The sequence below is a fragment of the Electrona antarctica genome, assembly GCF_951216825.1.
Source record: "Electrona antarctica genome assembly, chromosome: 7".
Classification (NCBI taxonomy): Eukaryota; Metazoa; Chordata; class Actinopteri; order Myctophiformes; family Myctophidae; genus Electrona; species Electrona antarctica.
The window spans coordinates 42376815-42402639 of record NC_136812.1 but is presented as its reverse complement, the minus strand read 5'-3'; the positions used below and the strand labels follow the sequence as shown (position 1 = coordinate 42402639).

General features: G+C 44.7%; 1 protein-coding gene across 4 annotated transcripts in view; it reads left to right on the top strand.

The window, feature by feature from the left end:
* Positions 1–25825, top strand: part of atp13a3 (ATPase 13A3) — a 72655-nt gene that overhangs the window by 8034 nt on the left and 38796 nt on the right. For 3 of the 4 annotated variants that reach the window (XR_013790445.1, XM_079506363.1, XM_079506361.1), the window contains exons 2-3: positions 6828–6914; positions 25655–25742. Coding sequence is in view for 3 of the 4 variants with exons in the window: in XM_079506363.1 (XP_079362489.1) it covers positions 25692–25742 (51 nt within the window). In the remaining variant the exon portion in view is untranslated. The remainder of the gene's footprint in view (positions 1–6827; positions 6915–25654; positions 25743–25825) is intronic. The other variant, XM_079506362.1, reaches the window with a different exon arrangement.

The following is a 25825-nucleotide window of genomic DNA, read 5'->3' as shown; positions in this document are numbered from 1 at the left end:
TCTGGCAAAACATTATTTGGCCTGTGGTAGTAAACAAATTCATGGCAGCAAGATTCTAAAACGTTTTAACGGCTACAGCGGGGTGAGATTTACATTGTTTGACCAGAATACTTTCGTGGTTAACGTTGCTGGTTAACTGCTAAGTGTTTTTAAGGCAGAGAAAACACACTTGTAAATTAGAGCAGAAAGATCTGCACACTTATAGTTCAAATTAAGAGCTCTTTGTTTTATGCAGTCGGTTGTGTTTCATTTCCAGCAACAAGGGCTCTTCCTCAGACTTCAGTCCGAGTCTGAAGAAGAGCCTGTGTTGCTCGAAACATTTCTTTCTATACACTCATAATGTTGTTGCTGTTTGATTTGATTTGTTTTTCTGCTCTAATCTACATTTTTTTTAATCTCTTGTTTTTATCCATCACTCAGTTTTATTGGTCATTTTGTGATGTGAATGTATTTTATTTATTTATTGATCTTTTTCTTTTCATGAACTTGACAACCACAGGCAAAATTGCCCAGCATTTGGCGTGTGGACGATGGTAATTTCCCAACGTCATTGCAGCCTTTCACATCTGATCCTACCTCACCAAGGGCCATTCAGCACCATAAAGCATCCCTCTTAGTACAAAAAAACAACAACTCTACAGTACAATCTCACGGTCTTTTCCAGGGTGTCGAGCAATGCCTCTACTAATCCGAGAGCATGTGGCTTGACTTAGGGGTGTGTGTGTGTGTGTGTGTGTGACTGTGTGTGACTGTGTGTGTGTCCCACCTCCACTTGTCTTCAGCCCTCATGGCGCTCTCTCTTGGGATGTAAGCTCTCAGATACCAAGCACACACCGTTTGTCCAGCACATTATATCATCCTTTTCCCTCATCCCTCACTCCCCTCATCCATGTCAACTCCACTCCGCCCCTTTCTTCCTGGATGGGCAGAAGCTGTTGGTAGCATGGTAACGTCAGCCCAGCACCTTACAGGTTTGATATATATAGTTGGTGCTCTCTCTCAAAACACCAGGGGATCTTGGATTTATTTCATTCTGGATTCAGATCCACCGAGCGTGGGAGGAAGGTGACTGCATTACAGCTGAGGCCTGTCCTCAGGATTATTAATAAAGCTTTTTTTTTTGGAATTTCTTTTCACATTTGCAGGTGGGTTGGAATTGGCTGTTTCGTGTTTAGACTAGCAGGACGGTTTGAACGCGCACCGTGGTGGAAGGAACTCGTGTTTATTTAGCTACAACACAGGCAGCCGCACTATTCCCTTTGACTTGTGTTTACTAACTCCTGTGATTGGCACAGTCGGTCGGACCTGTAACTGCTTATCTCAGGCCGTAAATCACCGCTTGCACTTAACGATAGACACAGCTGTCTTTGCATCAGCATATTTCATACTGAATGTTATGATATCACCGGGTTATAGATAATAAATGTTTCCTGTATGTTTTAAGTTGTTTTGCCTGGAGAGAACCCAGGAGTGAGACTGTGTAAAACAATGCTTGAAGGGTCATAGATCGCAACCTGTCCTGTCCTGTGACCAAAGGAAGGGCAGGTAGTAATAGATTGAAACCCAACGCCAATAGCCACAGTGATCTACAGCAGGACGGGACCCGCGCTGGTGGAACAAAGCAGAGCTATAATGCCCCATGATTCAGACAAGTGATAAAGACAATATATTTTTCCCTCAGAATGCTTCCACAAATTGACAGCTGCCATCGGGTCATGGCTCATTGTTTAACCCACCCCCTTTCTGCAAGTTCATGAACAGGAAGAAGAAAAAGAATAGAAAGTGATAAAATACATTTATTTTAATCTGTCTGATTTGTAGTCCTTGGTTTGTGAATAACCATTTAGCGTTATCTTGTGCAGGGCAGGCTATGTTGTGAAATGCACTGTGGGGGCGGCTGAATTGCTGTCTTTGAAGGAAATGACTCCACTCGACTCCAAAGGAATTGCTCAATCTTTGAGAGCTCTTTACACACCTCTACCCTGCTATCATGCCTGTTGTCTTTGGGTTAAAGGTACTGGAAAGGACTAAAGTGCAATAGTTCAAAGTACTGGTTTTGTACTCCGGCCCCAGGACATATTACTGCTGTTTTTCTTTTCTTCAAGTCTAGGTCTTACAAGAAACTAAGTATAGTACCTAATGATTAGACGGCTTGCTTTAAAACAGCACCAGGTGAATGCTGGTGGGACGAAAATCAGCACTACCAGGGGTCCTGGAGACCAGCGTTTGTAATCATTGCATTAAATGGTATGTTATTGGTCAGTGCTGAGGGCTGCATTGTTGAAGAATTTCGAGTTGAATGACCCGTTTTAGAGGGGTGCAGTAGACAGTTTTTGGTTTGGACTAGTCATTGGTTAGACCAGTCATTAGTCCTACAACTACAACCTATCTCAAACCCTCACCCTAAACCTAACCTCCCACGGGGCAGCACACCTACACCTAACCTTAACCCATGTCTAACCAATGACTAGTCTAAACTAAGTATGCACCCCGTTTTAGAGGTGGCCTATTAGATGCTGTTGGCTCTAACCTTAAACCTTGCAGATGTTATGGTCCTGTGACGCTCAACCATTTGCATTTCCGTATTTAGGATTATCTCCAGGTGATATAATTGGAGAGGGGTTAGAAAGAGGGATGCAGAGAGGGAACAATAGTACAGTAACTGTAACCGTTCCGAGGTTTCTTTCTTTGCTTTTCGGGAAGTGTTGTTTTGTTTCCTTTGTTAAATGTGGGCTTGTAAATCCCTTTTACTGGAACAGTGATTAAGGACTATACAACATTTTTCCTGATCTGACTTACGTAACTGAAGACAAAGGTCAGGTTTAACCCAGAATGTTGGTGATGCTGATACGGTCTCTTAGGCACTATTTATTGTCCTAGTGACATAAAGGACAATACCCCTATCTCTTACCTTACAGTATCTAAAGTTTCTAAATGTAAACCACTAGACCTTTGTCTACTGTGATGTGTTGCGTCGTTCAGTTTCAAATATGTAATTGTTTTTGGCAATGGCAAGCACTGACGGCAAACACTTTTCTGACGACTACAACAGTTTTAATTTGTTGTATCACCATTTTTAGTGTTTTAAGAAGTCGTGCCATTCTAAATTGACTGAGTGCTCCGTCTCTGTTATGCTGTCTCTGTCTCTAGCATAGCATTCATATTTTAACGACCTTGCAAAAGACCCGGCCGTAAGTTCGTAACTTGTCCAAGCTTGTTGCCTGCCGAGCTAGAGATCGTGGTTCGACTCCAGCTCGGTCCTTTCCATAGTCATCATCGTCGCTGTTTGAGTTCTTGTACATTATCAATTTCCCCCATTTTTCTTCCATTTGTACTTCCGGCAAGTGGTGTGTCAGTTTTTCCACAATCAAAAAGGAAAAATAGCGCCCTCTGCTGTTTGTTTCCTTTGGATTTGCCTCTGGGGGGAGTTCTCTAACAGTTCTGTATAACAGGATGTTGCCCGTTTGGCCCGCCCTTAGCCCTCCACTTCCTGTGGTCCGCCTGTATTTTAATTCGACAGCTTTAGAGCAAAGGTTACAAAACACTCTGGGCAGTATTATGTGTGTCTTAAGTACCAGGTCTTATTACTTAACTTAAGACCTGGATGCGTGGTCAATGCTGTTTGGCCACTCAGAATAGCCAAATGGCATCGATCACGCCTCCAGGTCTTAAGTAATAAGACCTGGTACTTAAGACACGCATAATACTGCCCTCTGTCTTTAGTAGAGTTGTACGTGATCCAGGTAAATGTCTCTTTCCAGGTGGCTTGATATTTGCGCCCTCGGGCTGCTGGCTGCTGCTGACGACACTTTTAGAATTATTAGCTCTTAAAAGAGATGTTGTGTTGGCGCTGACGACAGTGCTGTCCACCTCGGCAGCATCATTGTCGGCGGGCACCGGGATCTTGTCGGTGGGCACCGGGATCTTGACGACGGGCGCCGGGATCTTGTCGGCGGGCACCGGGGTCTTGACGACGGGCGCCGGGATCTTGCCGGCGGGCACCGGGGTCTTGACGGCGGGCGCCGGGATGTTGTCGGTGGGCACCGGGGTCTTGACGACGGGCGTCGGGAACTTGTCGGCCGGCACCGGGGTCTTGACGACGGGCGCCGGGGTCTTTGCGGTGGCGCCGCCGCCGAATTGTAGCGTGGACTGGACGAGTCTCTTCTTGGCTGGAGGTGGCTTCATCACAGTAGTCAAATGGAAATAAAGCCTGTACTGTACTGCAGTGCAACATTTATACTCTAACTGGCAGCAGAACAAAAGCCACCTTATTAGCATTTGAATACCTGTTCGCCCACCCCCCCCCAGTGACCCAAGCACCACCCCATAAAGGTGTGTGACTACGTGACAAATTTACCAAGGGGACATGTTGTTCTTTCTACATTTTACAGAGTATAGAGATCGACTACTATGCAATCAAATAAATCTGTATACAAGATAAATGGTAAATGGTGCATTTATATAGCGCCTTTATCCAAGGTGCTTTACATAGATTGTAAAGATCAAGATCATTTCAGATTTCAGAGAGGGAGGGAAATACTAAATTAACTGTTAAAGGACAACTTTAGTTTTTTTCAACCAAGGTTCATGTTTTAGGTTGTTATTAGAGAAAGTAAAAGATGAGTGTTCATTTTTCTTCATTTGCTGCTTTCTTTCGTTTTAGGGATTTTACCGTTTTTTGACAGGGGGCGGGGGCATTCGAGCATGGGGCTAAATATGTATTTCTTTACAAAATATTATGGCGATTTCTTTTTTTATTATTTACTATAGTCCTAATATACCCCAGGAAATTACATCTGGCCACGGAAGATCACAGGATCTACTGAATGTGAAGGTAGCCTATTGGGGGGAAGCCACACTGTGTTATAGGCTCAATATGTCAGTTTGACACATTCGGTAGATCTCGTGATCTTTTGTGGCCAGATGTAATTTCTTGGGGTTTAGTAGGACTAGAGTAGCCTGTCAAAAACCGCTAAAATCCCTAAAACGAAAGAAAGCAGCAAATGAAGAAAAATGAACATTCATCTTTTACTTTCTCTAATAACAACCTAAAACATGAACCTTGGTTGAAAAAAAACCTAAAGTTGTCCTTTAACTACATTAAAAAAAATTGCGGGGGCGAGTTGGTAAAGGGGCGAGCAGTCTCGTATTCCTATTTGGCTATCTATTGTGTCACAGTGTCAGTGGGTGCTTGAGCCCTCGTTGACGCTGTTGGTCAGCACCATGACTCTCCTCCTCCCCTTCTCAAACCCATGTTTACTAAGGCATCCCAGCAACACGCATGACAGTCACGGCTAATTCTGTGGTCCAACCAAAGCCCACCAGCTGCCTCACAGTCCTTTCCTACAGGGCTTTACTAGGGCTGACCAGACACAATGGCAGGCTAATCAAATGAGGGGACAACAACAAGCCTGACCATAGAATCTATAAATATCCCTGAGGTTGAGCTGATGCACTAGTGAGGCCCCACAAAGGGTTTCTCAACATCCCAGTATTTACAGACCAATTTTTCTCGTGTCATCCCCACAACATGAGTCATTTACCCACCAGCCACCCGTCAGCTGTTGGATACTTCTCACTACTTTATCAGACAAATGAAAAACATCTTTAATAGAGGAATCACACATATGGAATTAATTCTATACTGGCCATATATGGAGCGTGTCTTGAGTGTAAAGGGTTTGATGAGGTCAGATCAACATATGGAATGTCAGTCAGAACAGATCAGCTTCATATATGGAGATCTAAGGGTGGAAGCGTGGGCAGTGTCTTTTGAGGGTACAGGGTTTGCCCGGCAGGTAGGGCTGGGCCGATAGTTTGAATGGACAGGTATCAGTCAAAAGGGAGATATTGAAGAGGAAAAACGGGTGGGGAAGGATCAACATATGGAATGTCAGAACAGGTCAGCTCCATATATGGAGATCTAAGGGTTTGAGGTCAGATGTAGAGTTGCTGGCCGGATCCATAATATATGCAGATCTAGGTGATGATCCAGTCTTCTCCATGTATGGCTATCCAGGGTTTGATGAGGTCTGTGTCAGGATTGAGACAGCCATATATGGAGCGTGTCACAAGGCGTGAGGAGCTGACGGCCATATATGGTGACGTGTCAAGAGGTGTGAGGATCTGACGGCCATATATGGTGGCGGATGAAAATTAGCAACTGTGCTATATCCGGTGTATTTACGTCCATGTGACGTCCATTAATATGCATTGTCCTGTCCAAATAAACAAATAAAGTAAAGTAAAAAGCGTGATGGACGGAACGACGGACGGACTGACTGGTTTTGCAAGTTTTCATAGTAATCTGCGACCTAATGTCACAATTAGATTTAGGTTTAGGTTTAGGTTTATATATGGTTGAAACCCCAACTAAGAGTTATAAATATATTTTAAATAGGACTTGGTGCCCCTCGGGCCCTGAATATTAACATGATATATATATATATTCTATAAAAATATAAATATTGGATCTGCAAAAATCGGTATGGGCAGATATTCAAAAGTCAAAATGATCGGAATCGGATCAGGAACAAAAGAAACGTGATCGGCACATCCCTACTTTAGTATGTATAAAGAAATGACTGAGACCGATGTTTGAAAATGTATAAACATTTTTCAACATGAAGACTATTCTGGGGATTATGCAAAGTAGCTTAATCTCAAATAATTGCTATTTGGCGATTATGTAACATAATTGTGACAGGCCTTCAGTTCTCTCCTATCCAGAGCTGCTTACGAGTTTACCCACATTCCATGCTTGTGAATGTTTCCCAGGCCTGACGGACGTGTCCCTAATGGGTGGGTGTGTGTAATGTGTTTACCAGGGGTCCAGGTTGGTGTGGTGAGAGAGTGAGCTAACCGAGGGGAGGTGGACCGCCTGGGGTGGACCGCCTGGGGCCCAGACTCTGAAGGTAAGGACACCTGGAGAACCAGCCTATTAACTGCATTCGTTCTGGGTCATGCCTATGTTCCCAGGTCCTATGTTCCCCAGTTCTTTTGAGTGGTGCAGCCACTCTCTCTCTCTACGTCGTCCTCAGACGAGCCTTCCATCGGCGTTTCCAGTCATCTCGGTTCTCCATACATCTGGCCAGCTCCTTTGTGCTTTCCGTGCCAGTATCTTTCTTTAGTACGTCCACGTAGGTAGGTGTGGGACGTCCTCTCGATCGATGCCCGTGTGTCGGTTCCCACAGTACAAGCTTTTTGGCCGGGAGTTCTTGGTGTCGGTGGCAGTGGCCAGCTAGTCTCATCCTCCTTACTGCTATCTTCTCTGTTACACTTGGTAATGCCCCGTACAGACGCTTGTTGGTGATGTGCTCGTCCCTGTTGGTGTTAAGTACCAGACGTAACATTCTGGTGTAGCACCCATCCAGGGATTTCTGTAGGGCTTGTGTTAGTGTCCAGCATTCACAGCCATAGAGGAGAACAGACTCCACGGTAGCAGAGAAGAAACTGATCTTGATATGTCGAGGGAGGTTGGATTTCCACACACTGGTCATGCCATTAGGAGCTCGCCAGGCAAGTGCCTTCCTCACTTTAAGGTCCTTCTCTGTGGAGCCGACCCATGCGCCCAGGTATTTGAAGTCACTGACCTCCTTTAGGACAGTACCTTCTATTGTTGTTAGGGGACTCCAATGAACAGCAATGTGTGTCCTTATGTCTGTTTAGGCTCCATATGTCTGTTTAGACTTAGAGTACCAACAGGTGACAAAGTGGCGCTGTTGAGCTTCACACTGTGCACAGGTGCATGATGGGAAGCTGAGTTTTTTTGGGAAGCTGAGAGCCGACAACCAATTCTCAGATTATACTGCTTTGATGTATGTAATTTTCGACTCCAGCCATGTATGCGTAGTTGCATACTATTGCATAGTACTATCTGATGTTGCACTTGCACCTCACTTAAAGCATAAACTCTTTCGTTTCCAGTTCCTGGTTAAATGGTAACTTATTTAGCATTGGAGTAACAGACTGGGTAATATATCTCTCTTGGGAGCCTCTGTAATTGTGGACTCCCAGAAGGGCATACGAGGTTAAAAAGTGTTATCTGACTACTAGGTGATCCTGACATAACCGCCTATGTAACTTGGCCTGAGCTTTTTCAGCGACTGCATCGCATTCATCCTTTGAGGCCATTGTTTGAGGCCAGTCTATTCACATTATGTCCATATTCTGAGTCAATCGAGCAGGACAAAGTTGTTATGAAGTGTTGTTTGTACGTATGATGCACTCACCCCGGCATTTCCAGTCATGGCAGAGTGTGTGGAAGTGGCGCAGGGCTTGGTCGCCCTGCCGCCCAGTGTCTATAGCGCCCACTGGCCTGGGGGGGAGGAGGAGGAGTGGGGTGGGGAGCTCCTACAGTAAAATACTAGGAAGGGCTTGGTCCCAAGCAAAACATGCTGCTGTGTGCCAGGGAAACTGGCTTGATAAGATCTGTGCAGGCGGGGGGGGGGGGGGGGGTAGTCTGGTGGTACGGGGGAGGAGGGGAGATGCAGGGGTTGCCCTGCCCTTGGCCATGACACCTTGACACGCCACTTGCCAGGGGCAAAGCACTCTGCCCAATCCATATCTTTTTGTTTCTCTGTGCTTCTTTCTTTCTTTCTTTCTTTCTTTCTTGACTTAAAATTCTGTCTCCCCTTCTCTTGCTCTCGTTATCCCCGCACCCCATCCCGTCTGTCCCCAACTCATGTCGCTCCATTGTTGATCTGACAGCATGTCCTGCCAAAAATGTCTCTCTCCCTCTCCCTCTCCCTCCCCCCCCCCTCTCTCTCTCTCCCCCTCTCCCTCTCCCTCTCTCTCTCTCTCTCTCTCTCTCTCTCTCTCTCTGTGTAATTTATTTTGTGTTCTTTTTTTACTGTCTGGGCCATGACAAAAGCCAGTCGCCAGAACATGTATCTGTCTTACTTTTTAAGAGTCTGCACACTCTTGGAGTCTGCACACCAATTGACGCTCCAAAATGTATGATTACTTCAGCACTAATGCTTTGATCCGACCAGGCTCTTTTTCAGATCTGTCTTACATTTTGCCAGCCCTCAGTTGGATAAGAATTCTGGGTGATAATTTGATTGTCAAATATTCCGGTATTAATTTTTTTTTATTATATATATTATGCCAGTGTTTTTCCAGTGTTTTTATCTTATTCTAAAAACACCCGGAAAATACATTTTGTAACCACGATCATCGTTTTTATGGGCCATTGTATAAAGCTTGTTTTGACCAAAATTGCAATCTGGGAAAAGTACTGACACGGTGGGAGCCAACCCAAGGTGCAGTGTGTAGACACACTGGTGCGACTGCAGAGCTAACCACACTGCAGAGCTCAAGTTCCTCATGGTAGACAGGATGGTGGTTTTGGCATCGCAGCCTTATTTATTCACAAAATGTTTAAAAAAATTGATCAATACTTAGTCAACAGACCAGGTTTCGACCAGGTTTGACTTGGTGAGCTTCTTCAGCAACAACAAGGTTGCTCACGGTCGGCCTTATTCTTTCAGCTGCAACCACAGCAGTGTAAAATGGACTTGGGGGCAAACCATTTAATAAGGTAAAACCATATTTCAAAGCAGCAGTAAGTTGGCTTGTACTTGTGTCATATCATAAGTGCAAGACTGCAAGTACAAGGCGTTAGTGCTTCAATCAGTCTCTTTAGTAAGATGATAATGCTGTAGTAGGTAATGGTATACAAGAGCACAATGAAATGGCTTTGATATTGCTGACTGGCAGCCAACAGCTCAAGCTGACCCAGATAACTCCCTCTGAGAATCTTAGACTTTTCCTTTCATATCAAAATTGTCAGGAATGCCGAAGAGTTTTGCTGGTCTCAAAACTCATTTGCCCTCCACCCTTTCAGGGTCCACACATGAGCTCCATGGGATCTTCTACAAAATGGTGATGCCATTTTCCAAGATAACTTATTGGTCAGTATGCCGTGCTTTTATATGCATTTATCTGTTATATGCATTATATGTGAACATAATCGCTTTGGAGCAGGTTAGTGTAGTTGCCATAGTTGATATACCCTGCTATGAAATAAACCACTGTCGTCATAACTGTGAAAACCAATGGTTCAACCTGAAGTTTTCTTGCTAACCCAATCGCTATCAGTTGACCAATCAGCATTTGTGGAATGACGAATGTTATATAATACTGTCCTTTGAGCGTAGTTCAGTGCTCCTGTCACGGGGCAACCCGTGCCCTATACACACATACACTGATGGAGAACAATGCACACATCTAAACTACACTTTCATCCATTTGACTAACTTTGCCGGCCGGCTTGGAACTGGACTGTGGAAATAGACATGAGTGCATATTTTTGTCTCCACCAGGCCGAAGGCATGGGGAGAGAGTATGTTTTGCACTCCGTCCGTCCTTGTGTGTGTGTGTGTCTGTCCGTCCGTCCGTCTGTGAACAGCTAATCTCCGGCACCGTTAACCCGGTCGATGCCAAACTTTGTACACACACTCCCTGGATGCCAACGATGAACCTCCAGACCTGAATTTCCAGAACGGCCTATTATAGCGCCACCAGGAGGCTGCTTTGTGCAAAACAAGTTTTTGGACAGTACACCTACAGATTTTGTCCAAACATCACGCAAATTGGTACACAGTCTCTCTAGAGCCATTCAACAAAACAGGTCTTTCAGATTTCTCAGACTCCATCCTCATTGGCTAAGATTGGCTTCCAAAGTTCGCAGGAGTGCTCAGTTTCAAACAAAATGCTGCAAATCATGAACACATCGTGTGATTTCCGTGAAATTGTGCACGCACATTCCCACTAGGCCGAGGAAGAAATGCCACATGAACATTTTCAACTCAGCCTCATGGTGGCGCTATAACTGGCCAAAAGGTGTTTTTACCTCTAACTGCACGGATCTGTGGATAACTTTGTATGCCAACTCCCTAGAGGCCAAGGAAAAACCTTTGCCTGGAATTTTTCACATCTGCTCTTTATAGCGCCACCAGGAGGCCGACATATGTAAAACACATTTTCTAATATTAATCCTTCAGATTTTATCCAAGTTTCACGCAAATCGGTACACATGCTCTCCATAGTCATGTGATCAAGACTGGTTTGTTTGTTTTCTCATAATCCACCCTCATTGGCTACGATTGGCTTCTGAACTTTTCAGGAGTAGCCCGCTTTGTACCCGTTTTGTACAAATCGCCACAACTACTCAGCGCAGCGTCCGATTTGTGGTGAAACTGTGCATGCATATTCCCACTAGGCTTTGGAAGAAATGCCATTTGACAGTTTTCAAATCAGCCTCATGGTGGTGCTACAACAGGCCAAGCATCACACACACACTCCTATCCTCCTGGTGGAGACCTGTGCCCAGAAGGGCACTTTTTCTAGTTATTATTTGTAACTGAGTGAATTGTAAAAGAGAACACAAGTACTTTGCAAAGATTTTCACAGCATTTATGTTTATGGTCAATTGTGTTTAAGTGTAATTGTTTGGCACCTGGCTCTCCTGCAGTACTGGTGATCCTCTTGATTTAGTGGAGGGAGGTACCAAGTCTGTGCTATAGAGCAGGAGGGGTGTCTTTCTGTGTTACCAAGAGCTCTTGTGTTATGTTTTCTATTTATCTAGATGCTGTGTAATGTATCTGAAATGTATTTGAATTGGTTTAGTTAAACTAGGTAATTGTGTAAGTGAACTCATGGGCCGTGGTTAGCCAGATGTTAAGTGGGTTACCCATTACAGAACTGTTCCTTGGTATAGTCTTGCCTAGTATAAGAGGGAGGCTGCAGGGGAAGGGAGTTAGTTCAGTTTGTCTCTTGGCAACCAGAAGGTAACACCCAGGGAGAGCTGCTAGGGGGCATTGCAGGGTTTATAGCCTAACAAAGTTTCTCAAGTTCTGGGTTTGTTTCCCTAATTTGTTTTCAAGTGATTTAGTTAGTGTTAGAGTTAGAGTTAGTGTTTAGTGTTTTGTTTTGTTCGAGGCCTTTCCAGTTTCCACTGTAAATGACCTGCATCGGGGAAATATAAAACACCCTAAATGGTATTGCTGGAGCCTTGGCCACTCGGCCAACTTTACAGATCCCACCTAGCTAATTTATGCCTGAAAGTATGTTGCAAACCAAAGCACGGCTCTGTTTGCGTGTGTTTTTGTCTACATACATTCATGGCTCGGAATTGCGAAAGTTTTGGACCTCAAAGTAGGGAGCATTTGTGCGAGTGCAAATAATTGTTGTGGTGAGAGCAAAAGTGAATCAGAACAAGCGCTCCTCTTCCCCTGCCATCTGGACAAAGAGCTGTGAGCTGACAGTAGCTCTGGTGCTATAGTAGCGTGGAGATAGTTTACTCATTGACACAACGGAGCAGAGATGTCGCTGGGCGCTACTGTGCCGTCATTCCAGCGTGCAATCTCACCATTATTTTGTTAGTAAGTAAAATGTATTCCTCCTATGTCCAGCTGTGAGGGTTTGTGTGTACACAAACATTGGCTGATGACTGGCTGATCACCCCATAGCGATGATTTGATTGGCTGAGCGTACATATTGAAGATAAAAGTGAGGGCAGAAAAGTGAAGACGCCAGAAGTGATTGGCCGGAATGACAGTTATTATGATTTGATTGGCTGAGCACGGAATGTGATGTATGATGATGAGAGTGCCCCCTCACTTCATACGAGTGCAAAGTGTTTTCAAGCTGAGAAAGGAGGTAAGTTGATTGTATGGAGAAACTCACTGTGAAAAAGTGAACAAATAAAAACACAGTTGAACATCTGATTGGAATCTGTGTAGACTCTGTAGACAGGGGTCCTCTGGATACGTTTGATGTCACAGTCTCAGTGAAAAGACGGATGGAAGAGGGACAGACACAGCAAGGAGAGTTCATTTTAAGTTCTGGCCCCAGGATATTGCTTAATTCCCCAGTGGTGGTGACTCTACCACATAGTAGTACTACTTTCACCATTTTATTTGACTACTAGTTTTTGCTAGTGCTCCTATCTTCAACTAGGGACCACCGGTGATACCAAGTATAAAAATAGATTTCGAGCCCTTATGTGTGCACCCATCCCTGCAGTACAAATATCATCAAACTCTCAGCAGCATGCCTCGTTCTATCTTACACTCGCATCTCGATCCAGTGACACCCAGATCCACCCAAAGTACAAAGAGGATGGGCGGTCTGTTTTGTTATTTCACACCTACTCTGTGTGGCACAACGCCCATGAACCCATCACACTATCCACCTACTGCCTCTGCCACCCACAGTTGGGTCGGCATGACAACTGCCTAGGATGTTTCCTGCTTGGGTGGGAACCCAGTCAGCATCCCAAGCATGCAGGATTGAGAGATTTATTTCTGACATCTGACCACCTGGACAGTGACGGAAAACATTCAGCAAGTTTTTAAGTGGTGCAACCACTTCATTAACCCATTTAGGCCGTACGACGTGTGGGAACGTCATAACTAATCCAACCGACGGGTTGCTATATGACGTGTACTGTACACACGGCCTAGCGCATTTTCATTGATATCAAACGAGAGAAAAATATTCAGGTTTTTTTTTTTTTGCCTCCAAGGCCACCATACTCCTTGCTCTTCGCGCACGCGCGTTGTCGTTCACTTCCCTGTATACGGATCAGAAAGAATGCCTCGTATCTGCTAATCTAGGGAGCTCTCCGTGGTTTTGACCGGATGGATATACTAAGCTCTTCATTTCTGACTTTTGACCTGCCTCTCGTTCAAAATATGAACACGAGGGATTATTCTGTGATGTTATCGTAACAATACTAGCGAGGTAATGTAATTCCACTCATACGGTTGTGGTTGGTTGTGATGGTTAGAGAATTGATAGTTAGCTTTGGGGTGGCAGTGGCTCTCAGGAGGTAGAGCGGAATCGGAAGTTCCTCTGAAATGTCCTTGGATAAGACACTGAAGCCTTAACTGCTCCTGATGAGCATGGTTTGTGCATTGCATGGTGTACTCTGCTTTTGGTGAGTGAGGGTCAGGGTGTGCATGAAGGGGTGAATGTAATGCACATTGTAAACTTTGGATAAAGGTGTCTTTATTGTCAGATTCGTCACATTACCAGAGCTGGTACTTCTGATTGGAGATACATGAATTACCTGATCAAATATATCATGAATGTAACATCCAACAAGCATACGCAAATACATGAATTACCTGATCAAATATATCATGAATGTAACATCCAACAAGCATACGCATGGTATGCTTCAGGGCTTCTATAGAGCGCACCATCAACTGCTTTTACTTTCCCATGCATAGAGAGGGTGCCACAAACACACACTGTTGCATACATCGCCTGGTGACCAGGCCTCGCAGAGATCTGCACTCCGAGGTGCATACTTTTTGAATTGGTTGTAGTTGCATTCCCTTACTCGCCAGTCGGTTCACTAAATTTCAGTTACTGTAGCTAGCTGGTTTTCCTTCCAGTGATGTGAGGGTCAATGAGTATATGTGGAGTCAATGTTTATCATTTACTGAACATTAGAGTTATCCATTAGCGGGTTTTTAACCCATTTAGGCCTGACCTCGAAATTCAAAAATAATCTTCTAAATCCTCCAGTTTTCTGAAATAAATATTTTCACAATTTTTCAAAAATAGCAGACCTACAAGCTCGTAGCGCGCCACTCGGTGGCGCGCTATGAGCTTGTAGTGTAACGGTTTCCTCAGTGGCTTAATTGGGGTGCCAGGCAGGCGTGTACCTACCAGAGAGGAACTTAGCCTCTCCTTTTTTTGTGTAGCCAGGTGGTGTCAAGGAAACGAACAAAGGACTCAATAAAAGATAAAGAACCCTTAAGTGTTGGATTGGAACAGTCTTTGTATTGAAACCAGGGGTGGGTTAGGTTACATTGGCATTTCAAATAAAATAACAAAATCATCAAACATAAATAGCATCAAAATTCTGTCTCAATTCACTTCCAGAGCCAATCATAAGCCCCTACCAAAATAGACTCAAAGTTTTCACTCAATGTTCAACTCAAAAAACCTTCCAAATTGGAATAATTCAACCTTAAAATAAAGCAAAATGAGTCTTCAGGAAATATACCAGTCCACTTCAAATAAAACAAAATAAACGATGCTCTTCAATTTTTAATGTTAATGGGAAATATCCTCTTGCTGTTTAGGCAATGGGGAGCAAACTCCTCTTGCTCTCAGTTAAGTAGGCCTACTTTCCATGTATGGAGTTGGGTTACCTGTATGTTCCTTATGAATATTGTTAACTCAAACCAGGCAAATCCAAGAAAATCCTGAAGGACAACTCCTGCTCCAAACAATTGAATTCACTCCTCCGCTCCAATTCTCCCTGGATTCCAAACGCAGTGGAGCTTGAAGATCTACAGGCCGGTTTCTCCAGTTAGTGAATTATATATTGTTTAGGTAGTTTGCTCCAACTTGAGCTACTTCAAGGATAAAATAAAATGTATACTGGGTAAAGAATGTTGAGTAGAGTGCTGGACAACTGTCATGAAGAGCTGCTGCCAGCATACAAACACTTTTTTCCACACTGATTCACACACACCTGTGGCAATTTCAGTGGTGAGCAAGGAGATCGCCAGGTGTCAATCATCGTTGAGTGGTGATGGCTTGTCAATTAGTCAATTAAGAGTCAATTAAGAGTCCATTGTGACTCTGGCCGTCACATTCCTCCCCCCATGGAGAAAGCTGACCAAGGCAGTGACAGGTTGGCTGTTAGGGAATCCTAGGAACTCCTCGTCCTCAGTTTCCTCCTCAAAGATCTCCAGCACTTTGCGCTTTTGCATGTCCTCCAATTCCTTGGCTGTCGGTTGACAGGGTGTTAGGTGTGAGTCCTGGCTGTTGGGGAATCCCAAGAAGTCCTCATCATCACTTTCCGCCGCAAAGATCTCCAGCACCTTGCGTCTTTGCATATCCTCCAGTTCCTTAGCTGTTGGGTAACAGGTTTTTAGGTGAGAGACATGAACAACGCGCATGTCCTCCCCAGTGTCCTCTTTCACCACCTAATAATTCAGGGGTCCCATTTGTTTAAGGATCCGGTAGGGGCCTTGCCACTTGGGCGCAAGTTTGGCTGTGAATTTCTTTTCGGCTTTGGACATAGGATGAGTCCAGTACCACACTCTGTCGTCCTCTTGAAACTGTAGCTCCCTCCGCTTCTTATCGTAGTTGCGTTTTTGCCGTAACTGGGCCTTGCGAGTGTTTTGGCTCACCATTTCTCGCAACTCGCTCAGCTGTGCTGTTTTACTGTAGCTAGGGGCTGCAGGGCTGATGTCCTGAGGCTGCAGGCCTCGGTCTAGAGGACCTCGCAAGGGACGATTCAAGTTGATTTCGGCCGGAGTAAAACCTGTAGATTCCTGCACTGCGGTGTTCAAGGCAAAGCGGAATTCCGGCAGGTACTTATCCCACTGAGTGTGGTTATTGCCCACATAGGACGCAACCATGGTCTTCAGGGTCCTGTTCACCCGCTCCGTCAAGTTCGTTTGGGGATGGTAGGCGGTAGTGAACTTTTGGGTCACGTTCCAGATTTTGCAAGTCTCCCCCAAGACCTCTGAAACAAACTGAGAACCACGATCGGAGAGCAGGAAATCAGGTACCCCCCAGCGAGTCAAGATGTCCTTGATCAAGACCTGACTGATGGACTCAGCAGTGGCCCGACGTAGGGGAAAGAGCTCCACCCACTTAGAGTAGTAGTCAACGAATACTAACAAGTATACATTCTGTCGACTGCTTCTGGGGAAGGGCCCCATGAGGTCCACCCCAAGCATCTCCCAGGGCCGAGTGACGACAGTCTGTTGTAGCTTTCCAGCTGGCTTCCTCCCTTCAGGCTTGTACTTTTGGCATATCTCGCATTCTCTGAGGTAAGCTTTAACGTCAAGACTGAGCTTGGGCCAGTACACTACCGAATGTAGCCGTCGGTAAGTCTTGAACCTACCCAAGTGGCCCGACAGTGGGTCATCATGGAAGAACTGCAACAACTGGCGGCGAAGAGAGAGTGGGATGTAGATCTGATACAGAGTACGGTGCGGTAACTGGACCACTCTGTAGACCTTATCTTCAAGGATGGTAAGTTTGGTGGTAGGATTGATAGTTTTTTCTCCGTCCTCTGTAATGGAGTTATACAGGGCCTGTGTCTCTGAATCCTCCTGCTGTGCCTTCCACAGAGTCTCATCAGTGAAAGGTAAGTCAGACTTGGGAGAATCCTGGACAGACAAGATGGTGGCACAAGTCAGAAGAGGGACTCCTCCATCCACAGGGGCTCGAGAGAGGGCATCTGGGACAGAATTGTACTTCCCTTTTCGATACTCCACTGCAAACATGAACTCCTGCAGCCTTAGGGCCCATCGGATGAGTCTGGAACTGGGCTTACTGGTCTGAAAGACCCAGACTAGGGAGGCGTGGTCGGTTACCACATTAAAGTATCTCCCCTCAAGATAATAGCGCCATTTCTCCAAAGCCCAAACCACCGCAAGGCATTCCTGCTCCGTAGTAGAGTAATTGCGTTCCGCTGCATTCAGTGACCTGCTGGCAAACGCCAACACTTCTTCTCTGCCAAGCCCGGTTTGCTGCACAAGAACAGCACCAAGACCCACCTCACTTGCGTCGGTGTACACCACGAAAGGATAGTTGAAATTGGGGTGGCCCAGAATCGGGGGGGTGACAAGCAGTCGTTTGAGCTCATCAAATGCCGATTGACACTCTGGGGTCCATTTAAACTTTGCTCCTTTTCGTTTCAGTGCATTCAGCGGCTCAGCGATCTGGGAAAAGTTAGGTACATAGCGGTGATACCATCCTGACATTCCCAGGAATCGTTGGAGAGATTTCAGGGTGGTGGGTACGGGATAATTTTGTACAGCCATGGATTTATCTGGGTCAGCTTGAATTCCCTCCGCAGACACAATGTGTCCAAGAAATTTCAAGGATGTACGGCCGAAGTGGCTCTTTCTCATATTGACCGTCAGTCCAGCTGCTCTCAGGTGGTCAAGAACTGCTTGAATGTCCTTAAGGTGTTGCTGTTGGTTGGTGGAATAGATGATTGTCATCAAGATAAACAAAGCAGATTTGCCCTTTAAGATTTGCCAAGGTGGTTTCCATTAGGCGCTGGAATGTGGCTGGGGCGTTTTTCAAGCCAAAAGGCATAACCTTAAAGTGGAACAGGCCTTGGGCACACACAAAAGCAGTCTTAAGCCGGCTATCCTCATCCATCGCCACTTGCCAATAACCACTATTTAGATCTATAGTGGAAAAGATGGTTGCTCCTGCCAAGGATTCAAGAATCTCTTGGATAGTGGGAATAGGATAGGCGTCAGAAAGGGTGATGGTGTTAAGTTTCCGATAGTCCACACAGAATCTGGGCTTTCCTATCTTCCTGGGAATGATTACCACAGGAGCAGCATAAGGTGAAGAGGAAGGCTCTATGATGTCATTTTCAAGCATCTCCTCGACCAGCTCTTGGACTACGGCTTGTTTGGTGGGTGAAAGTCGGTAGGGTTTTTGTTTCAGAGGCATGTCATGGGTGAGATGGATTTTGTGTTTCAGAACAGTCGTATGTCCCACTCGAGTGGTACAGACATCCTGATTGGCGTGGAGAAGTTGGTAGAGCTGCTCCTGTTCATTGTTCTCCATCTGAGATTCTTTAACAGCCTTTAGCAAGAGATCATCAGGGACCACCAAAGGAGGCAGGGACGAGGGCGGAACTGCAGAGAAGAAAGCAAGAGTAGGGGGACTCTCTGGCAGTTTTGACCCCTCCTGCAGGAACTTGAACCTCTGGCTTGGGTCTGACATGAACCAGTATTGCTTGTGGACCACGTTTATCTGGATTCCGCTGCAGAACATGAAATCCAAACCCAGAACAACAGGGAAGGCTAGAGTCTGAACAGCCAAGATAACACAAGGTATCATGTAATTATGGCCTGACAAGTGAACATTCATCTCGCTCCATCCCAAAGGCTGCTTAGCTGCCCCGTCAGCCAGATACAGGGGTCCTTCCGTCCATGGTTTCAGGTGATTTTGCGGGGTCTTCACTTCTTTCCACAACTGTTCATTTAGCAGGGTGTAAGAAGCACCGGTATCAAGAATCGCTCTTCCTCTCCATGAACCAATGGACAAAGGCAACACCAACTGGTGTGGGATTCCTGAGGAATAAGTGGGAGCAGCGGAAGGTAGGTATGGATGGGTGTGTATGATGTTTTCATTAGGCTCTGTAAGGGTTAGGGTTCCCAAAGTTGGACGAGGTGGGTCTGACGCATGGGGAGGGTGGGAAGACTTTGAGTCAGAGTGCTTATTGCTGTAACAGTTAGAAGGTGAATGGCCAGCTTGTTTACATTTCCAGCAGTACACTTGGGAATCCTTTTGGGGCGGGGCCTCACTTTGTGAGGGAAGGTCTGGCTTGTGTGTTTGCTTGCCTGTGCCCTTTTGTTTTTGCCTGTATTGCTGCTGGCTCTCCCGATCCTTTTCAAACTGTTGGCCCAGTCTCACCAGGGCCTCCACAGTGGTGGCTCTTCCTCGTAGCTGGCTAGCAAGCCAAGGATTAATGTTTTTCAGGGTTAGTTTGATCACTTCCTCCTCCTCAATTTCAGGCCTCCACCTACGGCACAAAGAGTGAAAACTGTACACAAAGTCCCGTACACTTTCATTTGCCCCTTGGGCACGATTCCGCACTCTGTCTGCCAGTTCCTCTGCATAATCCTCTGACAGGAAAGCTGTAATGAACCTCGTCTCAAACTCCTCCCAAGTATTGACATTTAACCGGGCCACATCCCACCAATCACGAGCTGTGCCGTGCAATACATTTCTCAGTGTGGCCATAAGTTCTTCACTGTTCAAGGGATTGAGAGTCAAGAAATCAACACATTTCTCCAAAAACAAGAGAGGATCAGGGCTATCATCTTTCCTGCCAAAAGTGGGAAAATCAAACTTAATTTGGCATGGATCTGGTTTGCCGTCTGGTTTGCTCACTTGATAAAGATGAGCTCTGGGGAAGAGTGGTATGAAATGGGTTTGTAGAAGGTGGTACGACAGTGTGAAAGAGAGAAGACTGGGCCGAGACCTTGTTGACAGCATCAGGGTGCATGGTAGACTGGGCCCTAGGTTCTTGAGGGGCTGGGTCAGGTAGTCGGGCGGTGGTCTGACTCTGAGTGGGAGGAGTCACCAGAGAATTCAAGTGAAAGGAAGGCTCGAGGACAGTGGCTACACTGGTAGCAAGTGAGTCCAGCTGCTTTGTAGTTTGGGAAACCTCTGTTTGGAGGTGGTTCACCGATATGGCAAGGGGGGAAACAGCAGAATGGAAGTCTTTCAGTAGGTTTGTGTGATGTTGTTGTAAACGCCAGGTCAAGGTGCCTGTAAGCTGGGATGTCACATAGTCAATTTGCTTTGTAAGTGTATTGGTGACTTTTTTGGTTTGTGTTTCCTGCACATGGTTCAACGCTTCCACCACATGGTCAGTATTATGGGCTTGCTGCCTACTGATTGTTTCCAGCTTATGCAGAAGAAGTGTGCGAAGCTCTTGCTGAGCTCTTCGGAGTTCCAGAATGTCTCCTTGCATAGCCAAGAGATCCACATGGCCCTGAGCCCTGGTTGAATTCAAACCTGGTTCCTCAAGGTCCATGTCCAAGACGGAGTGAGTAGTTCTCCCCTCACTCCTTCCCAAAATCCTTGTGGGAAGCGCAGCCAAGTCCACAAGATCATGCACCACATCAAGTGAGAGTAAATCATCTGCCTGGTCAGGTACTGGGTCAAGGGCGGCCGCTGCTGTAACAGGTGGTGCTGGGACCCCTGTCCCCTGGCTTGCTGCCATTTTGTGAGATTATTTTCAAACACTGGAAAAATTGATCAAGTTCATTCAATATTCATTCACTGTTCCATTGTGTCCCATCTGGGGTGCCATTTTTATGTAACGGTTTCCTCAGTGGCTTAATTGGGGTGCCAGGCAGGCGTGTACCTACCAGAGAGGAACTTAGCCTCTCCTTTTTTTGTGTAGCCAGGTGGTGTCAAGGAAACGAACAAAGGACTCAATAAAAGATAAAGAACCCTTAAGTGTTGGATTGGAACAGTCTTTGTATTGAAACCAGGGGTGGGTTAGGTTACATTGGCATTTCAAATAAAATAACAAAATCATCAAACATAAATAGCATCAAAATTCTGTCTCAATTCACTTCCAGAGCCAATCATAAGCCCCTACCAAAATAGACTCAAAGTTTTCACTCAATGTTCAACTCAAAAAACCTTCCAAATTGGAATAATTCAACCTTAAAATAAAGCAAAATGAGTCTTCAGGAAATATACCAGTCCACTTCAAATAAAACAAAATAAACGATGCTCTTCAATTTTTAATGTTAATGGGAAATATCCTCTTGCTGTTTAGGCAATGGGGAGCAAACTCCTCTTGCTCTCAGTTAAGTAGGCCTACTTTCCATGTATGGAGTTGGGTTACCTGTATGTTCCTTATGAATATTGTTAACTCAAACCAGGCAAATCCAAGAAAATCCTGAAGGACAACTCCTGCTCCAAACAATTGAATTCACTCCTCCGCTCCAATTCTCCCTGGATTCCAAACGCAGTGGAGCTTGAAGATCTACAGGCCGGTTTCTCCAGTTAGTGAATTATATATTGTTTAGGTAGTTTGCTCCAACTTGAGCTACTTCAAGGATAAAATAAAATGTATACTGGGTAAAGAATGTTGAGTAGAGTGCTGGACAACTGTCATGAAGAGCTGCTGCCAGCATACAAACACTTTTTTCCACACTGATTCACACACACCTGTGGCAATTTCAGTGGTGAGCAAGGAGATCGCCAGGTGTCAATCATCGTTGAGTGGTGATGGCTTGTCAATTAGTCAATTAAGAGTCAATTAAGAGTCCATTGTGACTCTGGCCGTCACAGTAGATCTGCTATTTTTCAATAGCTAAATTATAACAATGTTTAAAACACCAAAAGGGGTTCCCGCCCCAAAATGGGTTAAAGCAAAGACAGAAAATATACTTCAGAAAATACTGGTGCTTGATAAAAAGCTGCTTTGTTTAACATAGATCTATAGGCTTGTCCCTAGAAGCCCTGCTGTTGGCCTACTGCCTGGATGCATTTTCCTTTTTATGTGAGCGTAATTGCAGTTTTATGCATTCTTGTGGGTTTTCCGTTTTTCTTTTTGGTTATTTTGTATCCATAGAGTTTATATGTTGTTTTTTGATGTTTTCTAGGTCTGGGCTGAACTGTCATTATTTTCAGTAGTCTCAATGGCTACATGGTTAAATTAATAGTGGGTATACTATGCGCGTGACATCATCATACCCGGAAGTTATGCGGAACGCCTGAGTGCCTGGCAAAATACTACTTTCTGGCCTTGACAGACCTTATATCCAAAGTAAACACAAAAACAAATCTGATTGCATTAAATTACATTATATTAAACAACGTTAAACTCACTTTTCCACTAACTCTTCCACTCGATTTGCCGCTCACTTTATGCATGTGCATACCCTACCCTCTATAAAAATAAATACAATTCTGCATAGTTTCATCTGCACGTGTCATTGAGATGCATCATCTAATCAGTGGTTCCCAAACCTTTTAATGTCAAGGACCCCCAAATTGACACTAATTAGCCCGCAGACCCCCGTTTGAAGAGATATGCCAGGGACCCCCATATGAGAAGATTTTTTTTTATGGTTCTGGAAGTGATTCTCAACCCGTTTAATTTCAAGGACCCCCTGTTTGACATGCATATTGGTCTACAGACCCCCATTTAATGGCATTGCTATCTCTGGGACCCCGATTTATATTGTAAAATCAATGTTAATTAACTCAGAGTGTACAAATGGAACCAAATGGACCCGTTAGCGTCCATTTGCTTCCAAACTATCATTTAGCTGGGGAACCCCTGGAACTCCCTCAAGGACCCCTGGGGTCCCCACTTTGGGAACCTATGATCTAAACCGTAACTGATACCTCATTTCTGGCTGTTAACCTTTTGACTTCTATGTCAAGTTCACACACACACACACACACACACACACACACACACACACACACACACACACACACACACCAGTTGTGCTAGCAGCAGCTGAATAACTGAGTCATCAGATGTTTGCGTTACCCTATATGCAGTGTGCTCCCTCTCCCCTTCTCTCAGCTGTCCCTCAGTACTTTCAAACTATAAGGTGTGTGGTGTGCACGCACACACGCATGCACGCACGGGAAAGTAACATAGTCTCAGGTGCAGGCCAGGGAGGTCAGACAGCTGTTGGCTGTACTGTCATGCTTGTATTTGGGTATTGGCCTTGGCCGGCCAAATGGACCACTGAGCTATAGTTAGACATTGCTGTGCTCCATACTTAATCATAATACTGTAACACTGTACTACGATGTAATACTCCCCCCATTTTTGAGGGGCGCTAGCCCCTCTTATATACAGGTTTAATGTTTGTCTTTCCTAGACAAACATTAAAAACGCCATTGACAATGGACAGAGTTTAATGTTTGTTTTGTCACAAACATTAAATGCCATTAACAATGGGCAGTTTGTTTTGTCTGTCACTGAGCAAATCGGCATATGATGTTATGATATTGTGATGATGTAAGACGATCAGGGTTGGTAAAGCGCCCCTCACTTCACACGGGTGTGATTTTATTATGGTGCCTTTTCACTTTACAGTTGCGTTAATTGCTAAAGAATGACCGGTAGTCAATATTGAAACGCTTAATTTCCTTTTATATTTCACAAATAATTATTAATGTTTTCATGATTTATAGCATTTAAAACAATTCTTTCAATCACAAATTAAAATCACAACTTGATATGGAATGTTAAAATAAACCTATAATAAATAGGCTATAAACCAAAACTAATTACATTAAAATAAAACATGACAGTGATGTGCAAAATGCTTAAACCTTCAGCAAAGTTTTCCAGTTTCCTCTATGCCATATACATATTGGTACTAGTTTTCATTTGTGGACGTTTGTTATTCCATAACAATATATTTCGAGCATACTGTACATTTGCCAGTATAATTCTGTTACCCTGGATTTCACAAAGAATCAACTGAATTCTCCCTGCTTCATCCACACTCTCATGCAGCGTTGACACTAGAGACGACAAAGCAACAGGCTACAAGTCATTTGTCTAACATTAAGCTAAGCTACAGTAGTTGCTGCGTGACTGGTGTGACATTTTACCGGGCTTCAACTTTTTTCAGTGACAATGACGCAGTGAAGTGTCAATCAATCATATGTTTTTGTTTCACCATTTCCACACTACTTCTCTCTCCCCACACTTACTGCTCCATTGTGTGAAAAGAAGAAAACCTTTTCATAACTGGTAGTGGTAACCAGTCCCCAGTACTAGTTAACTCTCCCCTTTTCACTTACTGTATCTATGCAGTGTGGCTTGAGGGACATTTCAGTGGTGTTTGAGCAGCAATGTAGCTGGCCACGCTTGGTCTTTTTGTAGCTTTGTTGCCGCTATAATTGCTTTATTAACTAATGTTGCACCCCTCTGCTCTTGCTACTGCCACACACAGCCCCCACCAAACCACCCAATCATTACAATGTTTCTGGTATTCTTGTGCTAATAGCTTGGTCTCCTGCATAAATGCTATGTCACACGGTCACCTTTTGCATGTAATAATACTTCTTAACTATGTTATTGAGGCCTCTGGTGTTTCAAACAATTTTTTACTGTTTTTAATTGTATATGTTTTGTATTAACTCCTGTAGTGGCCTACAATAAGAAGCAAAATATAAACATTCATGTAATAAAATGTGTGCAAAGCCAGAAACTTAAATTAGCGCTCCACCAGCCCTGCCCGCATCGGAGCTCATGCCTGTCATCCGAGAGAGCGGATGTACAGTGACAAAAAAAACTTTTATTTTTTTAAATCACTCAATATAACATTTTCACCAACCTCACCAAGACTTATTATTATTATTTTTAATGGAGCATCTTCTTGCACATTGGCCATGATGTAATGCTCCTTCCTGGTGACTTTACGCACCAAGGGTTGTTCAGAACCGGACCTTTGTTTGCTAATACTCCAAGTCTACGTGCTCTGTCCCATTTCCAGTTCCCTTAATGGGAAGTCGATGTTCTTCAAAATGTCTATTCAAATGTTTCCTAGAAATGCCAGGGAATCGCCCTCCTCACTGCCTTCTAGAAACCTGTTGAAACATCAATTATTCCTTCGCTCCTCTTTCTCAATGACATCCAGCGTTTGTTGGAGGGCTGCCACATGAGGGATGCAGGCTCATTGTTTTTCCCCAGTGTACTCCCATTGGCCTCCTCCAGGCAGCATAGACCGCTCTCTGCTTGAGATAGTATGCAGTTTGAAGCAGTTTGCTATCTGTAATGCCGTAATGCATGTAATTGCCCAATAACATATACTGTAGCTTCTTGTCAGGGATCCCACCCAGTCACCTGTCCAAGATTAGTGCAGTGAGTTTAGACAACTTTGTCCCCATCGACGCCTATATACACAGTAAAATCCTCAGTGTTTATTTAACTAAATTGACGATGAGGATTTGATTAGGCTGTACTAGTAAACGGTATGACGGTGTGGTTTATTGTTTGACATGCAGACGACGTGTTGTTATTGACCGTGAAATAGACTGTAGTGTACTGTATGTGGGTGATAATGTTGTCGCCGAGTTGTCGTTGTGTGTGCTCTCTGGTCTGATATGGTGTGTTGTTTTTCTTGTGTCGTTCCAGTGACTGGACAGAGGGGCTTGGCTAAACGGTCTGCAGCATGGAGCGAGAAGACATGAAGGTTCTCAACAAGGGAGAGGAGGATGAGATGGTACGTGACTGATGGCTGGCCCTGTCCCTCTTTATTTCACTCTGGACCAGTGGTCTGGTACCGTTGGTGAATCAATGCTCTAT